This window comes from Oncorhynchus keta, chromosome 30 (genome assembly GCF_023373465.1).
Source record: "Oncorhynchus keta strain PuntledgeMale-10-30-2019 chromosome 30, Oket_V2, whole genome shotgun sequence".
Taxonomy (NCBI): domain Eukaryota; kingdom Metazoa; phylum Chordata; class Actinopteri; order Salmoniformes; family Salmonidae; genus Oncorhynchus; species Oncorhynchus keta.
Window position 1 is genome coordinate 30,654,265 of NC_068450.1, and position 27,820 is coordinate 30,682,084.

At 45.9% G+C, this 27,820-nt stretch overlaps 2 protein-coding genes across 6 annotated transcripts in view; one reads left to right on the plus strand and one right to left on the minus strand.

Annotated features, from left to right (window-relative positions):
- Positions 1-27,820, plus strand: part of LOC118374637 (dedicator of cytokinesis protein 2-like) — a 179,954-nt gene that overhangs the window by 108,940 nt on the left and 43,194 nt on the right. The window lies entirely within an intron of this gene.
- Positions 1-27,820, minus strand: part of LOC118381082 (uncharacterized) — a 42,234-nt gene that overhangs the window by 9,036 nt on the left and 5,378 nt on the right. For 4 of the 5 annotated variants that reach the window (XM_052488218.1, XM_052488219.1, XM_052488220.1 and 1 more), the window contains exons 2-4: positions 11,227-12,987; positions 9,496-9,570; positions 2,245-4,391 (exon numbers count right to left, since the gene is read on the minus strand). In XM_052488218.1, coding sequence (XP_052344178.1) covers positions 4,226-4,391; positions 9,496-9,570; positions 11,227-12,872 — 1,887 coding nt within the window. In that variant the 5' untranslated portion in view covers positions 12,873-12,987 and the 3' untranslated portion in view covers positions 2,245-4,225. Of the gene's footprint in view, positions 1-2,244; positions 4,392-9,495; positions 9,571-11,226; positions 13,940-27,820 lie in introns of those variants that run through there. The other variant, XM_052488221.1, reaches the window with a different exon arrangement.

The window sequence follows — 27,820 nt, forward strand, 5'->3', positions numbered from 1 at the left end:
ATCCATAGTACCACAGTATTACCCTGCCAGACTAACCCCTCAGTTCTTACCATCCATCCATAGTACCACAGTATTACCCTCCTAGACTAACCCCTCAGTTCTTACCATCCATCCATAGTACCACAGTATTACCCTCCCAGACTAAACCCTCAGTTCTTACCATCCATCCATCCATAGTACCACAGTATAACCCTCCCAGACTAACCCCTCAGTTCTTACCATCCATAGTACCACAGTATTACCCTGCCAGACTAACCCCTCAGATCTTACCATCCATCCATAGTACCACAGTATTACCCTCCCAGACTAACCCCTCAGTTCTTACCATCCATCCATAGTACCACAGTATTACCCTCCCAGACTAACCCTTCAGTTCTTACTATCCATCCATAGTGCCACAGTATTACCCTCCCAGACTAACCCCTCAGTTCTTACCATCCATCCATAGTACCACAGTATTACCCTCCCAGACTAACCCCTCAGTTCTTACCATCCATCCATATTACCACAGTATAACCCTCCCAGAGTAACCCCTCAGTTCTTACCATCCATCCATAGTACCACACTATTACCCTGCCTGACTAACCCCTCAGTTCTTACCATCCATCCATCCATAGTACCACAGTATTACCCTCCCAGACTTACCCCTCAGTTCTTACCATCCATCCATCCATAGTACCACAGTATTACCCTTCCAGACTAAACCCTCAGCTTTTACTAATCCTCCATAGTACCACAGTATTACCCTCCCAGACTAACCCTTCAGTTCTTACTATCCATCCATAGTGCCACAGTATTACCCTCCCAGACTAACCCCTCAGTTCTTACCATCCATCCATAGTACCACAGTATTACCCTCCCAGACTAACCCCTCAGTTCTTACCATCCATCCACAGTACCACAGTATAACCCTCCCAGACTAACCCCTCAGTTCTTACCATCCATCCATAGTACCACAGTATTACCCCCCCCAGACTAAACCCCTCAGTTCTTTCCATCCATCCATAGTACCACAGTATAACCCTTCTAGACTAACCCCTCAGTTCTTACCATCCATCCAAAGTACCACAGTATTACCCTCCTAGACTAACCCCTCAGTTCTTACTATCCATCCATAGCACCACAGTATTACCCTCCCAGACTAACCCCTCAGCTTTTACTATCCATCCATAGTACCACAGTATAACCCTCCCAGACTAACCCCTCAGTTCTTACCATCCATCCATATTACCACAGTATAACCGTCCCAGACTAACCCCTCAGTTCTTACTATCCATCCATAGTACCACAGTATTACCCTCCTAGACTAACCCCTCAGTTCTTACCATCCATCCATAGTACCACAGTATTACCCTCCCAGACTAACCCTTCAGTTCTTACTATCCATCCATAGCACCACAGTATTACCTTCCCAGACTAACCCCTCAGCTTTTACTATCCATCCATAGTACCACATTATTACCCTCCCAGACTTACCCCTCAGTTCTTACCATCCATCCATATTACCACAGTATAACCCTCCCAGACTAACCCCTCAGTTCTTACCATCCATCTATAGTACCACAGTATTACCCTGCCAGACTAACCCCTCAGTTCTTACCATCCATCCATCCATAGTACCACAGTATTACCCTCCTAGACTAACCCCTCAGTTCTTACCATCCATCCATAGTACCACAGTATTACCCTCCTAGTCTAACCCCTCTGTTCTTACCATCCATCTATAGTACCACAGTATTACCCTGCCAGACTAACCCCTCAGTTCTTACCATCCATCCATCCATAGTACCACAGTATTACCCTCCTAGACTAACCCCTCAGTTCTTACCATCCATCCATAGTACCACAGTATTACCCTCCTAGTCTAACCCCCCAGTTCTTACCATCCATCCATAGTACCACAGTATTACCCTCCCAGACTAACCCCTCAGTTCTTACCATCCATCCATCCATAGTACCACAGTATTACCCTCCCAGACTAAACCCTCAGCTTTTACTAATCCTCCATAGTACCACAGTATTACCCTCCCAGACTAACCCCTCAGTTCTTACCATCCATCCATAGTACCACAGTATTACCCTCCCAGACTAACCCCTCAGTTCTTACCATCCATCCATAGTACCACAGTATTACCCTCCCAGACTAACCCCTCAGTTCTTACCATCATCCATAGTACCACAGTATTACCCTCCCAGACTAACCCCTCAGTTCTTACTATCCATCCATAGCACCACAGCATTAACCTCCCAGACTTACCCCTCAGTTCTTACCATCCATCCATATTACCACAGTATAACCCTCCCAGACTAACCCCTCAGTTCTTACCATCCATAGTACCACAGTATTACCCTGCCAGACTAACCCCTCAGTTCTTACCATCCATCCATAGTACCACAGTATTACCCTCCTAGACTAACCCCTCAGTTCTTACCATCCATCCATAGTACCACAGTATTACCCTCCCAGACTAAACCCTCAGTTCTTACCATCCATCCATCCATAGTACCACAGTATAACCCTCCCAGACTAACCCCTCAGTTCTTACCATCCATAGTACCACAGTATTACCCTGCCAGACTAACCCCTCAGTTCTTACCATCCATCCATAGTACCACAGTATTACCCTCCCAGACTAACCCCTCAGTTCTTACCATCCATCCATAGTACCACAGTATTACCCTCCCAGACTAACCCTTCAGTTCTTACTATCCATCCATAGTGCCACAGTATTACCCTCCCAGACTAACCCCTCAGGTCTTACCATCCATCCATAGTACCACAGTATTACCCTCCCAGACTAACCCCTCAGTTCTTACCATCCATCCATAGTACCACAGTATTACCCTCCCAGACTAACCCCTCAGTTCTTACTATCCATCCATAGCACCACAGTATTACCCTCCCAGACTAACCCCTCAGCTTTTACTATCCATCCATAGTACCACAGTATTACCCTCCTAGACTAACCCCTCAGTTCTTACCATCCATCCATAGTACCACAGTATTACCCTCCCAGACTAACCCCTCAGTTCTTACCATCCATCCATAGTACCACAGTATTACCCCCCCAGACTAAACCCCTCAGTTCTTACCATCTATCCATAGTACCACAGTATTACCCTCCCAGACTAACCCCTCAGTTCTTACTATCCATCCATAGTACCACAGTATTACCCTCCCAGACTAACCCCTCAGTTCTTACCATCCATCCATAGTACCACAGTATTACCCTCCCAGACGAACCACTCAGCTTTTACTATCCATTCATAGTACCACAGTTTCATTCTAAATGGTGGTTGTCAAAAGTGCTTTATGTGAGTCATCATGGCACAAAAACAGCTTTAGGCAATCACTCTTCAAGCTGACTCTTCATGTTTTGTTTAAAATACACACCTTTATTGGATCCCAATATAACTGTTACAAACAGCTGCAGAAACACAGTGAGAGGAAGAAGAAGAGCATTGTGGGAGATCATACACTGGGATGGTTTATAAAAAAGCACTTATGTGGCAGGTTAGGGTCTGGTGCTGATGATTGGTTAAACAGTAAATAGGGTGTGGTCTTAGAAGCAAAGGCTGATTCTAATTGGTTGAGCTTGGGTTATAACCAATAGCATTGTGGAAGATTGGAAGCTCGTAGAGTGGAGTGTTTATTATTGTCTTTGTGTTTGGTGCACTCGGAGGGAATCCTGAATGGATCCTCGCTTTGTCAGTCAAGTCTGGGAGACTGTTGATTGGTTGCATGGCCTGTCACTCTCTAAAGGTCTTGATGATGGAATCGTCTCTGTTTAGGTAGTAGAGTTCCTCTCTTCACTGTGACATGGTCCATCACCTATGAATTCTCATCTGACAGATGTTACAACTAAGGAAAGGTCACCGCTGTCACAGCCTTCTAGACTGAACTCTTGTCAAAGTTTAGTGTCTCCCCTAAATCCATAGCTCAGTAACTGTACCAAGACTTTGGGTTAAAGTAACTATCAATCAGCCCACCGTTGTGGGCTGATGTACTGTTCGCTCTCCAACCATGTCAGAGATGAACCATAGATCTCCATAGATACCATAACAGGTGTACAGTTCCCATAGCAGCAACAATGAAACAGGAGCAGTCCCCATGGTCCATAGACACACACCTGTCCAATCCCCATGGTTACAGCAGTCCGGAATATCTTCATGGCGACTGTACCGCCGGCGATGGCTGTGTGTGGGCGAGTGTGTCTGTGTGTGTCTACAGCCACCAGAAGCACTTCTTGCGTAGCTTCTTGACGAGGTTCTTGGTGTTCGGGTGGGCGGGGACAGCTTTGGGGACAGGGAGGGGAAAATCATAGTCCCTGTCTAGAGTCTCCATCACTGGCTGGAACCTGCCTTCCTGCTGCCTGAAGTCATGCTCCACACTGGAGAGAGAGAGAGGGGGGAGAGTGGAGAGGTTGGGGGAGAAGGTGAGAGTGAGGGAGACAGAAAGAGGGGGAGAGAGAAAGAGACAGAAAGAGGGGGAGGGTAGGATAGAAAGATAGAGTGGGTGAGAGAGACAGAAGGGTAGAGCATTAGACACATGTACACACACACAATATCTTGTAATAATACAAATGTACTTTAATATAACTGCAGTTATGTGAATACAATAATATACTGTACATTGATGCACATGCTTCACACCTCGTAAGTACCATGTGCCGATGCAAGTGCACACTTAATCAGACAGACAGACAGACACGCACACACACACACACACACACACACACACACACACACACACACACACACACACACACACACACACACACACACACACACACACACACACACACACACACAGACACAGACACACAGACACAGACACAGACACAGACACAGACACAGACACAGACACAGACACACCCACACACACACACACACACAGAGAGACACACACACACAGACACACACACACACAGACCCACAGACACACACACACACACACACACACTCTGAAATCGATTCACGTTCATAGCATTCTTGCACTTCATGCACCACTACATCACAGGCTGGAGAGATGAGAGAAAGAGAGTCATCTTAAAGTGTTGAAACTAAAACAGAGGGCTGAGGGAAATACTTCTTCCCCTGAGATGCTTTCAAAGCAATCCCTCCCCTTGACTCCCCCTCTCTCTCTCTCTCTCTCTCTCTCTCTCTCTCTCTCTCTCTCTCTCTCTCTCTCTTTTTTGTCTTCTTCTCTCAAGTGCTTCAGGTCATATTGTAGTGGAGGTTGAGTGTTTCTGTTGCAAGTTTGGCTTGAAAGTTCAAGGCTGAGGTCTGTGTGTGTGTGTGTGTGTGTGTGTGTGTGTGTGTGTGTGTGTGTGTGTGTGTGTGTGTGTGTGTGTGTGTGTGTGTGTGTGTGTGTGTGTGTGTGTGTGTGTGTGTGTGTGTGTGTGTGTGTGTGTGTGTGTGTGTGTGTGTGTGTGTCGGTGTGTCTGTAGAGGGACGAGATGAGATGCATAGGGATTAAGCATCTGGAGTTAATGAGGCTTATGATGAGGGAAGGCATAAGGGGGAATGACACACGCACCCGCACGTACTCACACACACACACCATGCACACACACACACACACACACACCCACCCACTCAGTCAACTTATTTGCTCTCTCCTAACAAATAAAAGTGTGAAATGAAACCTCTGTAATGACACCAGTGACTGGGAAGAGAGAGTCACATGGAATACACAGGGCCCTCTAGGAGAGTAAAGAGGGAGGGATGAGAAGGGGGAAGAGAGAGTCAGATTGCGTGGGGAAAGAGGTGAGGGGGGTTAGATTGCGTGGGGAAGTAGGTGAGGAAGGTTAGATTTCGTGGGGAAAGTGGTGAGGGGGGTTAGATTGCTTGTGGAAAGAGGTGAGGAAGGTTAGATTGCGTGGGGAAAGAGGTGAGGAAGGTTAGATTTTGTGGGAAAAGAGGTGAGGAAGGTTAGATTGCGTGTGGAAAGAGGTGACGAAGGTTAGATTTTGTGGGGAAAGAGGTGAGGAAGGTTAGATTTTGTGGGGAAAGAGGTGAGAAAGGTTAGATTGCGTGTGGAAAGAGGTGAGGAAGGTTAGATTGTGTTAACCTGTCCCACACATCCCTCCCTGCACAGTATGTTTTATAGTAGCTTTTTGAAGAACAAGCACGTCCACCCCCCCCCACGTCTCTGTTTCTTTACATAATTGATCATTTCTTTCTCTCCGTTGTTCTTCCTCTCTCTATTGTTTGGGGGATTATGCCATAGTTGGGAAAGCTGCTTTTCCTAACAGGTGTGTGTGTGTGTGTGTGTGTGTGTGTGTGTGTGTGTGTGTGTGTGTGTGTGTGTGTGTGTGTGTGTGTGTGTGTGTGTGTGTGTGTGTGTGTGTGTGTGTGTGTGTGTGTGTGTGTGTGTGTGTGTGTGTGTGTGTGTGTGCAGTATCTTTTTTTTGTCAGAAATGTCATGCAGCTTAATTACAATTGACAAAACATCTACAGGCAGGAAACATCAAACTGTCGTTCTCCAGCTCAAATCATTAGGGGGAAGCTCTAGCTCTTTACTGTCTTCATTCTACACACTCATTCCCCACACTCCCCTCTCTGTGTCCCGCTGAGTGTGTGACAACACCATAACTGTACCGTCAAATACATCACTTTGTTGATGTGTGTGTGTGTGTGTGTGTGTGTGTGTGTGTGTGTGTGTGTGTGTGTGTGTGTGTGTGTGTGTGTGTGTGTGTGTGTGTGTGTGTGTGTGTGTGTGTGTGTGTGTGTGTGTGTGTGTGTGTGTGTGTGTGTGTGTGTGTGTGTGTGTGTTTCATAACACACACTTGTAGTCCTGTGTAGATCAGCTAGTTCAATTCCCGCGGGGGACCAGTATGAAAATGTATGCACCCTCTACTGCAAGTCACTATGGATACGAGCCTCTGCTAAATGACTCAATACAAATACCCATAAACCAACGATCAGCATCTCCCAATGGGCTCAGAATGACTGTAAAGTGTGTGTGAGTGTGTTTTTCTATGAAAATGATCCCCCGCTTTAGATTAGATTAACTGTATGAGATTTTTGATGTGTCATAATGTGTGTGTGTGTGTGTGTGTGTGTGTGTGTGTGTGTGTGTGTGTGTGTGTGTGTGTGTGTGTGTGTGTGTGTGTGTGTGTGTGTGTGTGTGTGTGTGTGTGTGTGTGTGTGTGTGTGTGTGTGTGTGTGTGTGTGTGTGTACCAGCATATTGGGAATCATAGAATATAACTGATCTTTATTCAGAGAAAGTGAGAGAGACAAACAGGCAAATCCCAGAGAGAGCGAGAGACAGACAGACAGACAGACAACTCCCAGAGAGGGAGACAGACAGACAGGCAAATCATTTACATTTACATTACATTTAAGTCATTTAGCAGACGCTCTTATCCAGAGCGACTTACAAATCCCAGAGAGAGAGAGAGAGCGAGACAGACAGGCAAATCCCAGAGAGAGACAGATAGACAGGCAAATCCCAGAGAGAGAGAGAGAGAGAGAGAGAGAGAGAGAGAGAGAGAGAGAGAGAGAGAGACAGACAGACATATCCCAGAGAGAGACAAGCAGACAGGCAAATCCCATAGAGAGAGAGAGAGAGACAGACAGACAGGCAAATCCCAGAGAGAGAGAGAGAGACAGACAGACAAATCCCATAGAGAGACAGACAGACAGGCAAATCCCAGAGAGAGAGAGAGAGAGAGACAGACAAATCCCAGAGAGAGAGAAACAGACAGACAGACATATCTCAGAGAGAGAGACAGACAGACAGACAAATCCCAGAGAGAGAGAGAAAAACAGACAGACAAATCCCAGAGAGAGAGAGAGACAGTCAGACAAATCCCAGAGAGAGAGAGAGATACAGACAGACAAATCCCAGAGAGAGAGAGATACAGACAGGCAAATCCCAGAGCGAGAGAGACAGACAGAGTGACAGACAGGCAAATCCCAGAGAGAGACAGACAGACAAATCCCAGAGAGAGAGAGAGAGAGAGAGAGAGAGAGAGAGAGAGAGAGAGAGAGAGAGAGAGAGAGAGAGAGAGAGAGAGAGAGAGAGAGAGAGAGGCAAATCCCAGAGAGAGAGAGGGACAAACAGACAAATCCCAGAGAGAGAGAGAGAGACAGACGGGCAAATCCCAAAGAGAGACAGACAGGCATCCCAGAGAGAGAGACAGACTGAGAGACAGACAGGCAAATCCCAGAGAGAGAGAGAGAGAGACAGGCAAATCCAAGAGAGAGAGAGAGAAAGAGATCCACAAAGAATTTGAAAACAAACCCAATTTTGATAAACTCTCATATCTGCTGGGTGAAATACCACAGTGTGCCATCACAGCAGCAATATTTTGACCTGTTGCCACAAGAAAAGGGCAACCAGTGAAGAACAAACACCATTGTAAATACAACCCATATTTATGCTTATTTATTTTATCTTGTGTCCTTTAACTATTTGTACATTGTATATATATATATATATATATATATATATATATATATATAATATGACATTTGTAATGTCTTTACTGTTTTGAAACTTCTGTATGTGTAATGTTTACTGTTAATTTTTGTTGTTTTTCACTTTATATATTCACTTTGTATGTTGTCTACCTCACTTGCTTTGGCAATGTTAACACATGTTTCCATGCCAATAAAGCCCTTGAATTGAATTGAATTGAGACAAAGACAGAGAGTGAGAGAGACAGAGAGTGAGAGAGACAGAGAGAGAGAGAGACAGAGAGAGAGAGACAGAGAGTGAGAGAGACAGAGAGAGAGAGAGACAGAGAGTGAGAGAGACAGAGAGAGAGAGAGACAGAGAGTGAGAGAGACAGAGAGAGAGAGAGACAGAGAGAGAGAGACAGAGAGAGAGAGACAGAGAGTGAGAGAGACAGAGAGAGAGAGAGAGAGACAGAGAGTGAGAGAGACAGAGAGAGAGAGAGAGAGAGAGAGAGAGACAGAGACAGAGAGAGAGACAGAGAGAGAGTGAGACAGACAGAGAGACAGAGAGAGAGACAGAGAGAGAGAGAGAGAGACAGAGAGAGAGAGAGACAGAGAGAGAGAGAGACAGAGAGAGAGAGAGACAGAGAGAGAGAGAGAGACAGAGAGAGAGAGACAGAGAGAGAGAGACAGAGAGAGAGAGAGAGACAGAGAGAGAGAGAGACAGAGAGAGACAGAGAGAGAGAGAGACAGAGAGAGAGAGAGAGAGAGAGAGAGAGAGAGAGAGAGAGAGAGACAGAGAGAGAGAGAGAGACAGAGAGTGAGAGAGACAGTCAGCCCATATAGAGAGCATGTTTTTGTAGTCGACTTGAGCTGAAACAGATTTCCACAATGATTTTCCATGTTGCTACCAACCTTGTTATAACTCCGAAATGAAACATTTGGACACAAAAATATTGTTCTCACATGTTAGTGTTATTTATCACTGTAAAAGGAATTAGTTATGTTTCCAGTAGGTGTAAGTTAGTGACTAAATGAGTAACATGTGAAGGTCAAATAGGAAGGTTTTGTATACTGTGGTGGTATACCTGTAGATAATGCAGGCAGTCTTCTGACAGGTGGGACAGTTGTTGATGTCCTGGCCAGTTCTGTATGAGCAGCGCCTGACACAATAACAACAACAACAACATATCAGCATGAGGGGGAAAACACAGAAGATCATCAATAGTACAACACCAAACACACACTTACAGGCACACACACACACGCACACACACACACAGGCAGAAAGAAAGAAAGAAAGAAAGAAAGAAAGAAAGAAAGACAGACAAAGACAGACAGACAGAGACAGACAAAGACAGACAGACAAAGACAGACAGACAGAGGCAGACAAAGACAGACAGACAGAGACAGACAAAGACAGACAGACAGAGACAGACAGAGACAGACAGACAGAGACAGACAGACACAGACAGACAGACAGAGACAGACAGACAGACAGAGACAGACAGACAGAGACAGACAGACAGAGACAGACAGACAGAGAGAGACAGACAGACAGAGACAGACAGAGACAGACAGACAGAGACAGACAGACACAGACAGACAGACAGACAGAGACAGACAGACAGAGACAGACAGACAGACAGACAGACAGACAGACAGACAGACAGACAGACAGACAGACAGACAGACAGACAGACAGAGACAGACACAGACAGACAGACAGACAGACAGACAGACAGACAGACAGACAGACAGACAGACAGACAGACAGACAGACAGACAGACAGACAGACAGACAGACAGACAGACAGACAGACACAGACAGAGACAGACACAGACAGACAGACAGAGACAGACAGAGACAGACAGACAGACAGACAGACAGACAGACAGACAGACAGACAGACAGACAGACAGACAGACAGACAGACAGCCAGACAGACAGACAGACAGACAGACAGACAGACAGAGTGTGTGTCCTGTTGTTGGGAGTCTTGCTGTGCTGCTCAAAAATGAATGCTATATCTTCAATGATAATTTCGGTGGGATTCATTTGGTATTAGAGGGAATAGAAAAAGTAGAAACAAAAGTAGAGGAGTGGGTGAAAGAGAGGAGAGAGGGAAAATAAGAGAGGGGTGCAGTCTGGGGAGAGATGGTGAGTGATGACAGATTGAGAGCAGAGGGAGAGATGGTGAGTGATGACAGTTTGACAGCAGGGGAGAGATGGTGAGTGATGACAGATTGACAGCAGAGGGAGAGATGGTGAATGATGACAGATTGACAGCAGAGGGAGAGATGGTGAATGATGACAGATTGACAGCAGAGGGAGAGATGGTGAGTGATGACAGATTGAGAGCAGAGGGAGAGATGGTGAGTGATGACAGATTGACAGCAGGGGGAGAGATGGTGAGTGATAACAGATTGACAGCAGAGGGAGAGATGGTGAATGATGACAGATTGACAGCAGAGGGAGAGATGGTGAATGATGACAGATTGACAGCAGAGGAAGAGATGGTGAATGATGACAGATTGACAGCAGAGCGAGAGATGGTGAGTGATGACAGATTGAGAGCAGAGGGAGAGATGGTGAGTGATGACAGATTGAGAGCAGAGGGAGAGATGGTGAATGATGACAGACTGAGAGCAGAGGGAGAGATGGTGAGTGATGACAGATTGAGAGCAGAGGGAGAGATGGTGAATGATGACAGATTGAGAGTAGAGGGAGAGATGGTGAGTGATGACAGATTGACAGCACACACTCACACACACATGCACGCACTCAGAAACCCCTCCCTCCCCCCTCCCTCTCTCACCCTTCGCTGAGGGCCTTGCTCTTCTCCAGGTCTTGGATAACATTGAGGAGGACCTTGATCTTCTCCTGGTTGGAGAGCAGACTCTCCTCCACACTGTGGAGACGCCCGTGGAGGCCCCCTGACACACACCCTTGTAACCCTCTGGGTACCCCCGCCTGGACCCCCGCCTGTAGCCCCACCAGCCCCCCTGGAGCCCCGTTGCATTGTGGGGCCAGATTGGCAGCAGGGGGAGCATGGGCGTCTTTTAATGGAGCATGGGTTTTGGAGGCTTCTGATTTCATTGGCTGTGCTGGTGATGCTTTGGGGTGCAGGGAAGGGGTGAGGGGTATAGGTTTGAGTTGGGTCTGAAGGACAGGGGGTGCTGGTTTTGTGTTCACCTGGGCAGGGTGGCAGGGTTTGGGGGAGTTTTTAGGTGGGAGAAGGGGTGCGGCCAAGGATTTTGTGCCTATGAGGAGGACTGGGGTTGGCGGCTTGGTGGTGACTTGTATAGATGAGTCTTGTGGAGAGTTTTGGTTGTCAGATGACGTCTCTGTGTTTCTGTCTGGAAAACACTGTGTAGCTGGAGAAAATGTTGTCTTCATGGTGTGTGACTGTGTGTCTGTTGTCTGTGTGTGTGTTTCTTTCTGATGTAACCTGGGTAACCTGGGTTCTGAGTCTGTTGTGTGGGTATGTGTGTGTTGTGTATCCTTAGTGTTGGGACATGGGATCACAGGTGCATCTTTCACAGGCAGAGTGTGTATCCTTTGGGTTGCATGTGGAGAGGGCAATGTCTGAGTTTGTGTTTGAGTGTTCTTCACAGCTGTGTGTGGGGTTGGTGGTGTGTGTGTGTGTGAGTTCAGAACAGGGGAGTCTTTCCGGTTCTGGTTGGGGAGTACAGACTTTTTCCGGGGAGGAATCGGTAGAGTCTGGCTTTCTGTGATCAGATTTGCCGCTCGCCTGCGGCACGTTGTTGCCATGCAGATGGGTGGGGCCTGGGACTGTCTCCGCCCGCAGGTTCCACAGAGGCGGGGCGACGATGATGTCATCATTCTACAGGGCCTTGGAGGCGTGGCATGAGAGCTCACAGACTGAGACAGACTCCCTGACCTCAGTCCAGGGCGAGACTTCTCCCCTCTAAGAGACTGGACCCTCCTCCTCTCTCTGATTGGCTCATTGCCCTCAGCACCCTCAGTGCAGACCCCGCCCACCACCTCAGGGGCGACCACACTCCCATTGGTGTATCGAGATGTCCATTTCCCACTGGACCTATGGCCAGACTCCCTGGGATTGGCCCGTATGGCATTGATCTGACAGTAGACTCCGCCCCCTGACCCTTGTGACCCCATGTCATCCTTTGTCAGACTGTTGATGGCATTCTGACTCATCTCCTTGGAAATGGCAAATCCACTGCTGCCCCCAATGCTGCCTGAGTCACAAACAACCCCAGTCTCTGAGAACATTGTTGTTGCTGTGACGACATGGTTGTTGCCCCGTCCTGTCTCTGGGTGCTGCGTCCGTTTTGGCTGGCTGCGTTTGATTGATGGGAGGGTCCTAAGGCTGGGGGAGGTCTGCACCCCCACACTGCACAGCGGCCCCCATCGTCCCCCCGCCAGGGGCACCCCCAGCGCAGGCACCGGATTGGTCGGATCAGCCAACCTTCTGCCCATAGCCACAGTCAATTGGCTCAGCCCCCAGAGGAGCTGGAAGGGGAGGAGCCACTCTGTGACATCCCAATGGGAGGAGGCAGTCTTATATCTGAGTGGAGAGATGAGTCACTGGTCTCTGGGAGGAGAGGAGAGAAGAGAAGAGAAGAGAAGAGAAGAGAAGAGAAGAGAAGAGAAGAGAAGAGAAGAGGAGAGGAGAGGAGAGAAGAGAAGAGAAGAGAAGAGGAGAGGAGAGGAGAAGGGAGAGGAGAGGAGAGGAGAGGAGAGGAGAGACTGGTTTAGCTGAGACCACTATAGTACCATCACCGCTTTACTGGCTACCTGGCTGCAGACTGGATCTCACCACTGCAGGTGGAAAACCCCCCTTGTGTCCCAAATGGCACCCTATGCCATTTATAGTACACAACTGTTGTAGTGCATCATATAGGGAATAGGGTGCCATTTGCGACACCACCTCCATACACAGACAGAATGTTCATGTTCAGATTTTTTCACATTGTTGCAGGATGTTAAGTGAAACCTAATCTGAAGATAATGTGAAAATGTTTAAGGTTAAGTTTAAGCATCAGCCAATTCAAATAATTGACGTAGTGTCAAGTGATAGAATGCTACTCTGTAGCTGGTCCCATCAGATAACCTGGCACATGTTAGCCCTATGCTAACCTCACCAGGTGACAGTGATTACTTCCTGTAACAAATTCATCAGCCTATCAAAGATCTTCAACCTTTTCTCCACAAGCCAATGGCATTTCTTAAAATAGGTCAACCTGGCCACCAGAGGGATACATGTGAACATCCAAATTCACTGTTTATCCGTATCACCATGGCAACATGTGTCCCATGACAGAGGGTGTAGGGGGTCAAGGGGCAGTGTGAAAGGCAGTCATGTGTTTCGACACGTGTGTGTGTGTGTGCGTGTGTGTGTGTGTGTGTGTGTGTGTGTGTGTGTGTGTGTGTGTGTGTGTGTGTGTGTGTGTGTGTGTGTGTGTGTGTGTGTGTGTGTGTGTGTGTGTGTGTGTGTGTGTGTGTGTGTGTGTGTGTGTGTGTGTGTGTGTGTGTGTGTGTGTGTGTGATGGGAAGTTGAAGAGAATAGTTGAGAGAGAGGCCAGACTGAAAAAAAGAGAGCGGGTGAGGTAGGGAAGAGATGTTGTGTAAAGTTAATCATGTAGACCTGTAACACCGCAGACACCTTTGTGCCTGCCTGCGGTCAGAGCATAATCAATAGACACAGAGAAGCTTCTCTTAAAGCATCGGCCACCACACTGAGACAGAAAGAGAGAGAGATTCTGAACAGTTGACTGGTATTCAAAAAGTTTTGAATATGTGTACATTCACTGAGGCACTGTGTGAGGACAGTGATGATCGGACGTAGTGTGTGTGTGTGTGTGTGTGTGTGACGGTGTTTGTTTCCTTGCTGTGGTTACAGTGGGCTGAAAGCTCCAGTGAATTGAGTCCCCTGTCACCTCAAGGTGAGCCTCATTTTTCATCCTTCGATTGGTGGCTGGTGTGCGTGCGTGTGTGTGAGGGCCGCTTTACTGCACAGTAATCAAGGACAGGACTATGTAGTCTTCAGGTCTCTGCTCAGACAGCTGCTCTGATGCAATATGCAATTCACATGGTTTCACTGCCAAACATGGGTTCACAGCCCTTAGCCGTGGTATATTGGTCATATACCACACCCCCTCGGGCCTTATTGCTGAAATATTCCCAGTATGGAGATTATATCCAGAGGCAAAGATAATGCAGCTCTGATGTGTGTGTGTGTTTTCAGGATGCAGAATTGGGACAAGGAGAGGAAGTGGGGGAGAGGATTACTGTACTGGTCTCTTTCCAATTCATTAGCTTTGGGGTTAACAGCAGACACACACACTCTCTTTATGAGAAGAGCTAGTGAGGTGTACCAGTTTCCTCAGTATTCCTGTTTCTATTCAGACTGTGTTCTATTTATTTTGTTCTTTGTCTATTCTTGTTTTCCCTCCTTTTCCTCCTCCTCCCTCCTCTTCCTCCTCCTCCCTCCTCTTCCTCCTCCTCCTCCTTTTCCTCCTCCTCCGTCCTCTTCCTCCTCACTCCTCTCCCTCTCTTCCTTCTTTTCCTCCTCCTCACTCCTCTTTCTCCTCCTCCTCCTTCTCCTCCTCCTTCTCCTCTTCCTCCTCCTCCCTCATCTTCCTACTCCCTCCTTTCCCTCTTCCTCCTCCTTCCTCATCTTCCTACTCCCTCCTTTTCCTCCTCCAATTACTCCCTCTTTTATCTCTATCCTTTTTTCCTTTTTATCTCTAAATATTCTCCATGATTTTTTTCTCTGTCTCTTCTCTCCCATCACTCACTGTCTCTCTCATCTCTCCCATCAATCACTGTCTCTCTTTTCTCTCCCATCAATCACTGTCTCTCTCTTCTCTCCCATCACTCACTGTCTCTCTCTTCTCCCCCATCAATCACTGTCTCTCTCTTCTCTTCCATCACTCACTGTCTCTCTTCTCTCCCATCACTCACTGTCTCTCTCTCTTCTCTCCCATCACTCACTGTCTGTCTCTTCTCTCTCATCAATCACTGTCTCTCTCTCTTCTCTCCCATCACTCACTGTCTCTCTCTTCTCTCCCATCAATCACGGTCTCTCTGTCTTCTCTCCCATCACTCACTGTCTGTCTCTTCTCTCCCATCAATCACTGTCTTGTTCTCTACTTTCCCATCACTCACTGTCTCTCTCTCTTCTCTCTTATCACTCACTGTCTGTCTCTCCTCTCCCATCCTTGGCTGAGTCATACCAGAGACTGTACAAATAGGACCTGCTGGGCTCCCGAGTGGCGCAGCGGTCTAAGGCACTGCATTTCATTGCAAGAAGGGGCACTGCAGTCCTTGGTTCAAATCCAGGCTGCATCACATCCAGCCGTGATTGGGAGTCCCATAGGGCGGCCGGGGTGTGCCGTCATTGGAAATAAGAATATGTTCTTAACTGACTTGACTAGTTAAATAAATGTTAAATAAAGAAGAATGATAGTAAGTGCATCTCTGCTTGTCTAGCGTTAAGGAGAAAGATTGTGGGTAAGGCCCTAAGATAAACTAACGTCCTGTCCAGGGGGTGTACTTGTCCATCCAGCTGCCTCATGCTACAGAAACAGGAGATAGACTAACATCCTGTCCAGGGGGTGTACTTGTCCATTCAGCTGCCTCATGCTACAGAAACAGGAGATAGACTAACATCTTGTCCAGGGGGTGTACTTGTCCATTCAGCTGACTCATGCTACAGAAACAGGAGATAGACTAACATCCTGTCCAGGGGGTGTACTTGTCCATTCAGCTGCCTCATGCTACAGAAACAGGAGATAGACTAACATCCTGTCCAGGGGGTGTACTTGTCCATTCAGCTGCCTCATGCTACAGAAACATTAGATAGACTAACATCCTGTCCAGGGGGTGTACTTGTCCATCCAGCTGCCTCATGCTACAGAAACATTAGATAGACTAACATCCTGTCCAGGGGGTGTACTTGTCCATTCAGCTGCCTCATGCTACAGAAACATTCGTTAGACTAACATCCTGTCCAGGGGATGTACTTGTCCATCCAGCTGCCTCATGCTACAGAAACATTCGTTAGACTAACATCCTGTGCAGGGGGTGTACTTGTCCATTCAGCTGCCTCATGCTACAGAAACATTTGTTAGACTAACATCCTGTCCAGGGGGTGTACTTGTCCATCCAGCTGCCTCATGCTACAGAAACAGGAGATAGACTAACATCCTGTCCAGGGGGTGTACTTGTCCATTCAGCTGCCTCATGCTACAGAAACATTAGATAGACTAACATCCTGTCCAGGGGGTGTACTTGTCCATCCAGCTGCCTCATGCTACAGAAACATTAGATAGACTAACATCCTGTCCAGGGGGTGTACTTGTCCATCCAGCTGCCTCATGCTACAGAAACATTAGATAGACTAACATCCTGTCCAGGGGGTGTACTTGTCCATCCAGCTGCCTCATGCTACAGAAACATTAGATAGACTAACATCCTGTCCAGGGGGTGTACTTGTCCATCCAGCTGCCTCATGCTACAGAAACATTCGTTAGACTAACATCCTGTCCAGGGGGTGTACTTGTCCATCCAGCTGCCTCATGCTACAGAAACAGGAGATAGACTAACATCCTGTCCAGGGGGTGTACTTGTCCATTCAGCTGCCTCATGCTACAGAAACAGGAGATAGACTAACATCCTGTCCAGGGGGTGTACTTGTCCATTCAGCTGCCTCGTGCTACAGAAACAGGAGATAGACTAACATCCTGTCCAGGGGGTGTACTTGTCCATTCAGCTGCCTCATGCTACAGAAACAGGAGATATACGAACATCCTGTCCAGGGGGTGTACTTGTCCATTCAGCTGCCTCATGCTACAGAAACAGGAGATAGACTAACATCCTGTGCAGGGGGTGTACTTGTCCATTCAGCTGCCTCATGCTACAGAAACATTCGTTAGACTAACATCCTGTCCAGGGGGTGTACTTGTCCATCCAGCTGCCTCATGCTACAGAAACAGGAGATAGACTAACATCCTGTGCAGGGGGTGTACTTGTCCATTCAGCTGCCTCATGCTACAGAAACATTTGTTAGACTAACATCCTGTCCAGGGGGTGTACTTGTCCATCCAGCTGCCTCATGCTACAGAAACATTCGTTAGACTAACATCCTGTCCAGGGGGTGTACTTGTCCATCCAGCTGCCTCATGCTACATAAACATTAGATAGACTAACATCCTGTCCAGGGGGTGTACTTGTCCATTCAGCTGCCTCATGCTACATAAACAGGAGATAGACTAACATCCTGTCCAGGGGGTGTACTTGTCCATTGACCTGCCTCATGCTACAGATACAGGAGATAGACTAACGTTCTGTCCAGGGGGTGTACTTGTCCATTCAGCTGCCTCATGCTACATAAACAGGAGATAGACTAACATCCTGTCCAGGGGGTGTACTTGTCCATTGACCTGCCTCATGCTACAGATACAGGAGATAGACTAACGTTCTGTCCAGGGGGTGTACTTGTCCATTCAGCTGCCTCATGCTACATAAACATTAGATAGACTAACATCCTGTCCAGGGGGTGTACTTGTCCATTCAGCTGCCTCATGCTACAGAAACATTAGATAGACTAACATCCTGTCCAGGGGGTGTACTTGTCCATTCAGCTGCCTCATGCTACAGAAACAGGAGATAGACTAACATCCTGTCCAGGAGGTGTACTTGTCCATCCAGCTGCCTCATGCTACAGAAACAGGAGATAGACTAACGTCCTGTCCCTGGGGCGGCAGGGTAGCCGAGTGGTTAGAGCGTTGGACTAGTAACCGGAAGGTTGCAAGTTCAAACCCCCGAGCTGACAAGGTACACATCTGTCGTTAACGGGCATTTAACCCACTGTTCCTAGGCTGTCATTGAAAATAAGAATTTGTTCTTAACTGACTTGCCTGGTTAAATAAAGGTAAAGTTAAAATAAAAAAAATAAAAACATAAGTACCTAGGTGTCTGGTGAGACTGTAAACTCTCCTTCCAGACTCTTATCAAACATCTCCAATCTTCTATTCCACAACAAAGCCTCCGCCAAACTTACCCTAGTAAAACTGACTTTCCTACCGATCTACAAAATAGCTTCCAATAAACTGGATGCAGTTTATCACAGTCCGTCTTGTTACTAAAGCACCTTATACCACCCACCACTGCGACCTGTATGCTCTAGTCGGCTGGCCCTCGCTACATATTCGTTGCCAGACCCACTGGCTCCAGGTCATCTACAAGTCCATGCTAGGTAAAGCTCCGCCTTATCTCAGTTCACTGGTCATTTCTATTTCTCTCTGTCATCGCTATATCATTAGCCCCTGTCTATTTCTCTCTGTCATTGCTATATCATTAGCCCCTTGTCTATTTCTCTCTGTCATCGCTATATCATTAGCCCCTGTCTATTTCTCTCTGTCATCCCTATATCATTAACCCCTGTCTATTTCTCTCTGTCATCACTATATCATTAGCCCCATGTCTATTTCTCTCTGTCATCGCTATATCATTAGCCCCCTGTCTTTGTCTCTGTCATCGCTATATCATTAGCATTAGCCCCATTAGCCCCTATTTCTCTGTCTATTTCTCTCTGTCATCACTATATCATTATTAGCCCCCTGTCTATTTCTCTCTGTCATCACTATATCATTACCCCCTTATTTCTCTCTGTCATCATTATCTCTGTCTATTTCACTATATCATTAGTCTATTTCTCTCTGTCTATTTCTCTCTGTCTATTTCTCTCTGTCATCACTATATCATTAGCCTATTTCCCTGTCTATTTCTCTCTGTCATCACTATATCATTAGCCCCTGTCTATTTCTCTCTGTCTATATTTACCCCTTGTCTATTTCTCTGTCATCACTATATCATTAGCCCCTGTCTATTTCTTCTGTCATCACTATATCATTAGCCCCTGTCTATTTCTCTCTTACCCCCTGTCTATTTCTATATCATTAGCCCCTGTCTATTTCTTTCTGTCATCTCTGTCTATATCATTAGCCCCTGTTTCTATTAGCCCCTTCTCTATTTCTCTCTGTCATCCTATATCATTAGCCCTGTCTATTCATTAGCCCCTCTGTCATCATCTATATCATTAGCCCCTTGTCTATTTCATTAGCCCTCTGTTTCTCTGTCATCCCTATATCATTAGCCCCTTGTCTATTTCTCTCTGTCATCACTATATCATTAGCCCCTTGTCTATTTCTCTCTGTCATCACTATATCATTAGCCCCTGTCTATCTATTTCCCCTCTCTGTCATCACTATCATTAGCATTCTATTTCTCTCTGTCCCTATATCATTAGTCTATTTCTCTCTGTCATCACTATATCATTAGCCCTGTCTATTTCTCTCTGTCATCACTATATCATTAGCCCCTGTCTATTTCTCCCTGTTATCACTATATCATTAGCCCCTTGTCTATTTTATGTTATCACTATATATTAGCCCCTGTCTCTCTCTGTCATCCCTATATCATTAGCCCCCAGTCTATTTGTCTCCGTCATCACTATATCATTAGCCCCTGTCTATTTCTCTCTGTCATCCTATATCATTATCCCACTCTCTTTGTCTCTGTCATCACTATATCTATACCATCATCCCACTGTCTCTCTGTCATCCCTACATCATTATCCCCTGTCATTTCTCTCTCATCCCTATATCATTAGCCCCTTGTCTATTTTATATCATTATCCACCTGTCTCTCTCTCATCCCTATATCATTAGCCCCCAGTCTATTTGTCTCCGTCATCCCTATATCATTAGCCCCCAGTCTATTTGTCTCTGTCATCCCTATATCATTAGCCCCCAGTCTATTTGTCTCCGTCATCACTATATCATTATCCACCTGTCTCTCTCTCATCCCTATATCATTAGCCCCCAGTCTATTTGTCTCTGTCATCACTATATCATTATCCACCTGTCTCTCTCTCATCCCTATATCATTAGCCCCCAGTCTATTTGTCTCCGTCATCCCTATATCATTAGCCCCCTAGTCTATTTGTCTCCGTCATCCCTATATCATTAGCCCCCAGTCTATTTGTCTCCGTCATCACTATATCATTATCCACCTGTCTCTATTCATCCCTATATCATTATCCCCCAGTCTATTTGTCTCCGTCATCCCTATATCATTAGCCCCCAGTCTATTTGTCTCCGTCATCACTATATCATTATCCACCTGTCTCTCTCTCATCCCTATATCATTATCCCCCTCTATTTGTCTCCGTCATCCCTATATCATTAGCCCCCAGTCTATTTGTCTCCGTCATCACTATATCATTATCCACCTGTCTCTCTCTCATCCCTATATCATTAGCCCCTTGTCTATTTGTCTCCACCTGTCATCCCTATATCATTATCCACCTGTCTCTCTCTCATCCCTATATCATTAGCCCCCAGTCTATTTGTCTCCGTCATCACTATATCATTAGCCCCCAGTCTATTTGTCTCCGTCATCACTATATCATTATCCACCTGTCTCTCTCTCATCCCTATATCATTAGCCCCAGTCTATTTGTCTCCGTCATCACTATATCATTAGCCCCCAGTCTATTTGTCTCCGTCATCACTATATCATTATCCACCTGTCTCTCTCTCATCCCTATATCATTAGCCCCCAGTCTATTTGTCTCCGTCATCCCTATATCATTAGCCCCCAGTCTATTTGTCTCCGTCATCACTATATCATTATCCACCTGTCTCTCTCTCATCCCTATATCATTAGCCCCCAGTCTATTTGTCTCCGTCATCACTATATCATTATCCACCTGTCTCTCTCTCATCCCTATATCATTAGCCCCCAGTCTATTTGTCTCCGTCATCACTATATCATTAGCCCCCAGTCTATTTGTCTCCGTCATCACTATATCATTATCCACCTGTCTCTCTCTCATCCCTATATCATTAGCCCCCAGTCTATTTGTCTCCGTCATCCCTATATCATTAGCCCCCTGTCTATTTCTCATCCCTATATCATTAGCCCCCAGTCTATTTGTCTCCGTCATCACTATATCATTAGCCCCCAGTCTATTTGTCTCCGTCATCACTATATCATTATCCACCTGTCTCTCTCTCATCCCTATATCATTAGCCCCCAGTCTATTTGTCTCCGTCATCCCTATATCATTAGCCCCCAGTCTATTTGTCTCCGTCATCACTATATCATTAGCCCCCTGTCTATTTCTCTCTGTCATCCCTATATCATTAGCCCCCAGTCTATTTGTCTCCGTCATCCCTATATCATTAGCCCCCAGTCTATTTGTCTCCGTCATCACTATATCATTAGCCCCCAGTCTATTTGTCTCCGTCATCACTATATCATTATCCACCTGTCTCTCTCTCATCCCTATATCATTAGCCCCCAGTCTATTTGTCTCCGTCATCACTATATCATTAGCCCCCAGTCTATTTGTCTCCGTCATCACTATATCATTATCCACCTGTCTCTCTCTCATCCCTATATCATTAGCCCCCAGTCTATTTGTCTCCGTCATCACTATATCATTAGCCCCCAGTCTATTTGTCTCCGTCATCACTATATCATTAGCCCCCAGTCTATTTGTCTCTGTCATCCCTATATCATTATCCCACTCTCTTTGTCTCTGTCATCGCTATACCATCATCCCACTGTCTCTCTGTCATCCCTACATCATTATCCCCCTGTCACTCTCTCATCCCTATATCATTAGCCCCTTGTCTATTTTATATCATTATCCACCTGTCTCTCTCTCATCCCTATATCATTAGCCCCCAGTCTATTTGTCTCCGTCATCACTATATCATTAGCCCCCAGTCTATTTGTCTCCGTCATCACTATATCATTAGCCCCCAGTCTATTTGTCTCCGTCATCACTATATCATTATCCACCTGTCTCTCTCTCATCCCTATATCATTAGCCCCCAGTCTATTTGTCTCCGTCATCACTATATCATTAGCCCCCAGTCTATTTGTCTCCGTCATCACTATATCATTATCCACCTGTCTCTCTCTCATCCCTATATCATTAGCCCCCAGTCTATTTGTCTCCGTCATCACTATATCATTAGCCCCCAGTCTATTTGTCTCCGTCATCACTATATCATTAGCCCCCAGTCTATTTGTCTCCGTCATCACTATATCATTATCCACCTGTCTCTCTCTCATCCCTATATCATTAGCCCCCAGTCTATTTGTCTCCGTCATCCCTATATCATTAGCCCCCAGTCTATTTGTCTCCGTCATCACTATATCATTAGCCCCCAGTCTATTTGTCTCCGTCATCACTATATCATTAGCCCCCTGTCTATTTCTCTCTCTCATCCCTATATCATTAGCCCCCAGTCTATTTGTCTCCGTCATCCCTATATCATTAGCCCCCAGTCTATTTGTCTCCGTCATCCCTATATCATTAGCCCCCAGTCTATTTGTCTCCGTCATCACTATATCATTAGCCCCCAGTCTATTTGTCTCCGTCATCACTATATCATTAGCCCCCAGTCTATTTGTCTCCGTCATCCCTATATCATTAGCCCCCAGTCTATTTGTCTCCGTCATCACTATATCATTATCCACCTGTCTCTCTCTCATCCCTATATCATTAGCCCCCTGTCTATTTCTCTCTGTCATCCCTATATCATTATCCCACTCTCTTTGTCTCTGTCATCGCTATACCATCATCCCACTGTCTCTCTGTCATCCCTACATCATTATCCCCCTGTCACTCTCTCATCCCTATATCATTAGCCCCTTGTCTATTTTATATCATTATCCACCTGTCTCTCTCTCATCCCTATATCATTAGCCCCCAGTCTATTTGTCTCCGTCATCCCTATATCATTAGCCCCAGTCTATTTGTCTCCGTCATCACTATATCATTAGCCCCCTGTCTATTTGTCTCCGTCATCACTATATCATTATCCACCTGTCTCTCTCTCATCCCTATATCATTATCCCCAGTCTATCTCCGTCATCCCTATATCATTAGCCCCCAGTCTATTTGTCTCCGTTCACTATATCATTATCCACCTGTCTCTCTCTCATCCCTATATCATTAGCCCCCAGTCTATTTGTCTCCGTCATCCCTATATCATTAGCCCCCAGTCTATTTGTCTCCGTCATCACTATATCATTATCCACCTGTCTCTCTCTCATCCCTATATCATTAGCCCCCAGTCTATTTGTCTCCGTCATCACTATATCATTAGCCCCCAGTCTATTTGTCTCCGTCATCACTATATCATTATCCACCTGTCTCTCTCTCATCCCTATATCATTAGCCCCCAGTCTATTTGTCTCCGTCATCCCTATATCATTAGCCCCCAGTCTATTTGTCTCCGTCATCACTATATCATTAGCCCCCAGTCTATTTGTCTCCGTCATCACTATATCATTATCCACCTGTCTCTCTCTCATCCCTATATCATTAGCCCCCAGTCTATTTGTCTCCGTCATCCCTATATCATTAGCCCCCAGTCTATTTGTCTCCGTCATCACTATATCATTATCCACCTGTCTCTCTCTCATCCCTATATCATTAGCCCCCAGTCTATTTGTCTCCGTCATCCCTATATCATTAGCCCCCAGTCTATTTGTCTCCGTCATCACTATATCATTATCCACCTGTCTCTCTCTCATCCCTATATCATTAGCCCCCAGTCTATTTGTCTCCGTCATCCCTATATCATTAGCCCCCAGTCTATTTGTCTCCGTCATCACTATATCATTAGCCCCCAGTCTATTTGTCTCCGTCATCACTATATCATTAGCCCCCAGTCTATTTGTCTCCGTCATCCCTATATCATTAGGCCCCAGTCTATTTGTCTCCGTCATCCCTATATCATTAGCCCCCAGTCTATTTGTCTCCGTCATCCCTATATCATTATCCACTTGTCTCTCTCTCATCCCTATATCATTAGCCCCCAGTCTATTTGTCTCCGTCATCCCTATATCATTATCCACTTGTCTCTCTCTCATCCCTATATCATTAGCCCCCAGTCTATTTGTCTCCGTCATCACTATATCATTAGCCCCCAGTCTATTTGTCTCCGTCATCCCTATATCATTAGCCCCCAGTCTATTTGTCTCCGTCATCCCTATATCATTATCCACCTGTCTCTCTCTCATCCCTATATCATTAGCCCCCAGTCTATTTGTCTCCGTCATCACTATATCATTATCCACCTGTCTCTCTCTCATCCCTATATCATTAGCCCCCAGTCTATTTGTCTCCGTCATCACTATATCATTAGCCCCCAGTCTATTTGTCTCCGTCATCACTATATCATTAGCCCCCAGTCTATTTGTCTCCGTCATCACTATATCATTAGCCCCCAGTCTATTTGTCTCCGTCATCACTATATCATTATCCACCTGTCTCTCTCTCATCCCTATATCATTAGCCCCCAGTCTATTTGTCTCCGTCATCCCTATATCATTATCCACCTGTCTCTCTCTCATCCCTATATCATTAGCCCCCAGTCTATTTGTCTCCGTCATCCCTATATCATTAGCCCCCAGTCTATTTGTCTCCGTCATCACTATATCATTATCCACCTGTCTCTCTCTCATCCCTATATCATTAGCCCCCAGTCTATTTGTCTCCGTCATCCCTATATCATTAGCCCCCAGTCTATTTGTCTCCGTCATCACTATATCATTATCCACCTGTCTCTCTCTCATCCCTATATCATTAGCCCCCAGTCTATTTGTCTCCGTCATCACTATATCATTATCCACCTGTCTCTCTCTCATCCCTATATCATTAGCCCCCAGTCTATTTGTCTCCGTCATCCCTATATCATTAGCCCCCAGTCTATTTGTCTCCGTCATCACTATATCATTATCCACCTGTCTCTCTCTCATCCCTATATCATTAGCCCCCAGTCTATTTGTCTCCGTCATCACTATATCATTAGCCCCCAGTCTATTTGTCTCCGTCATCACTATATCATTATCCACTTGTCTCTCTCTCATCCCTATATCATTAGCCCCCAGTCTATTTGTCTCCGTCATCACTATATCATTAGCCCCCAGTCTATTTGTCTCCGTCATCCCTATATCATTAGCCCCCAGTCTATTTGTCTCCGTCATCCCTATATCATTAGCCCCCAGTCTATTTGTCTCCGTCATCCCTATATCATTAGCCCCCAGTCTATTTGTCTCCGTCATCACTATATCATTAGCCCCCAGTCTATTTGTCTCCGTCATCACTATATCATTAGCCCCCAGTCTATTTGTCTCCGTCATCCCTATATCATTAGCCCCCAGTCTATTTGTCTCCGTCATCACTATATCATTAGCCCCCAGTCTATTTGTCTCCGTCATCCCTATATCATTAGCCCCCAGTCTATTTGTCTCCGTCATCCCTATATCATTAGCCCCCAGTCTATTTGTCTCCGTCATCCCTATATCATTAGCCCCCAGTCTATTTGTCTCCGTCATCACTATATCATTATCCACCTGTCTCTCTCTCATCCCTATATCATTAGCCCCCAGTCTATTTGTCTCCGTCATCACTATATCATTAGCCCCCAGTCTATTTGTCTCCGTCATCCCTATATCATTAGCCCCCAGTCTATTTGTCTCCGTCATCACTATATCATTAGCCCCCAGTCTATTTGTCTCCGTCATCACTATATCATTAGCCCCAGTCTATTTGTCTCCGTCATCCCTATATCATTATCCCCCAGTCTATTTGTCTCCGTCATCCCTATATCATTAGCCCCCAGTCTATTTTATCATCACTATATCATTAGCCCCCTGTCTATTTCTCATCCCTATATCATTAGCCCCCAGTCTATTTGTCTCCGTCATCACTATATCATTAGCCCCCAGTCTATTTGTCTCCGTCATCACTATATCATTAGCCCCCAGTCTATTTGTCTCCGTCATCACTATATCATTAGCCCCCAGTCTATTTGTCTCCGTCATCCCTATATCATTATCCACCTGTCTCTCTCTCATCCCTATATCATTAGCCCCCAGTCTATTTGTCTCCGTCATCCCTATATCATTAGCCCCCAGTCTATTTGTCTCCGTCATCACTATATCATTAGCCCCCAGTCTATTTGTCTCCGTCATCACTATATCATTAGCCCCCAGTCTATTTGTCTCCGTCATCCCTATATCATTAGCCCCCAGTCTATTTGTCTCCGTCATCACTATATCATTAGCCCCCAGTCTATTTGTCTCCGTCATCCCTATATCATTAGCCCCCAGTCTATTTGTCTCCGTCATCCCTATATCATTAGCCCCCAGTCTATTTGTCTCCGTCATCCCTATATCATTAGCCCCCAGTCTATTTGTCTCCGTCATCACTATATCATTATCCACCTGTCTCTCTCTCATCCCTATATCATTAGCCCCCAGTCTATTTGTCTCCGTCATCACTATATCATTAGCCCCCAGTCTATTTGTCTCCGTCATCCCTATATCATTAGCCCCCAGTCTATTTGTCTCCGTCATCACTATATCATTAGCCCCCAGTCTATTTGTCTCCGTCATCACTATATCATTAGCCCCAGTCTATTTGTCTCCGTCATCCCTATATCATTAGCCCCCAGTCTATTTGTCTCCGTCATCCCTATATCATTAGCCCCCAGTCTATTTGTCTCCGTCATCACTATATCATTAGCCCCCTGTCTATTTCTCATCCCTATATCATTAGCCCCCAGTCTATTTGTCTCCGTCATCACTATATCATTAGCCCCCAGTCTATTTGTCTCCGTCATCACTATATCATTAGCCCCCAGTCTATTTGTCTCCGTCATCACTATATCATTAGCCCCCAGTCTATTTGTCTCCGTCATCCCTATATCATTAGCCCCCAGTCTATTTGTCTCCGTCATCCCTATATCATTATCCACCTGTCTCTCTCTCATCCCTATATCATTAGCCCCCTGTCTATTTCTCATCCCTATATCATTAGCCCCCAGTCTATTTGTCTCCGTCATCACTATATCATTAGCCCCCAGTCTATTTGTCTCCGTCATCACTATATCATTAGCCCCCAGTCTATTTGTCTCCGTCATCCCTATATCATTAGCCCCCAGTCTATTTGTCTCCGTCATCACTATATCATTATCCACCTGTCTCTCTCTCATCCCTATATCATTAGCCCCCAGTCTATTTGTCTCTCTCATCCCTATATCATTAGCCCCCAGTCTATTTGTCTCCGTCATCACTATATCATTATCCACCTGTCTCTCTCTCATCCCTATATCATTAGCCCCCAGTCTATTTGTCTCCGTCATCACTATATCATTATCCACCTGTCTCTCTCTCATCCCTATATCATTAGCCCCCAGTCTATTTGTCTCTCTCATCCCTATATCATTAGCCCCCAGTCTATTTGTCTCCGTCATCACTATATCATTATCCACCTGTCTCTCTCTCATCCCTATATCATTAGCCCCCAGTCTATTTGTCTCCGTCATCAC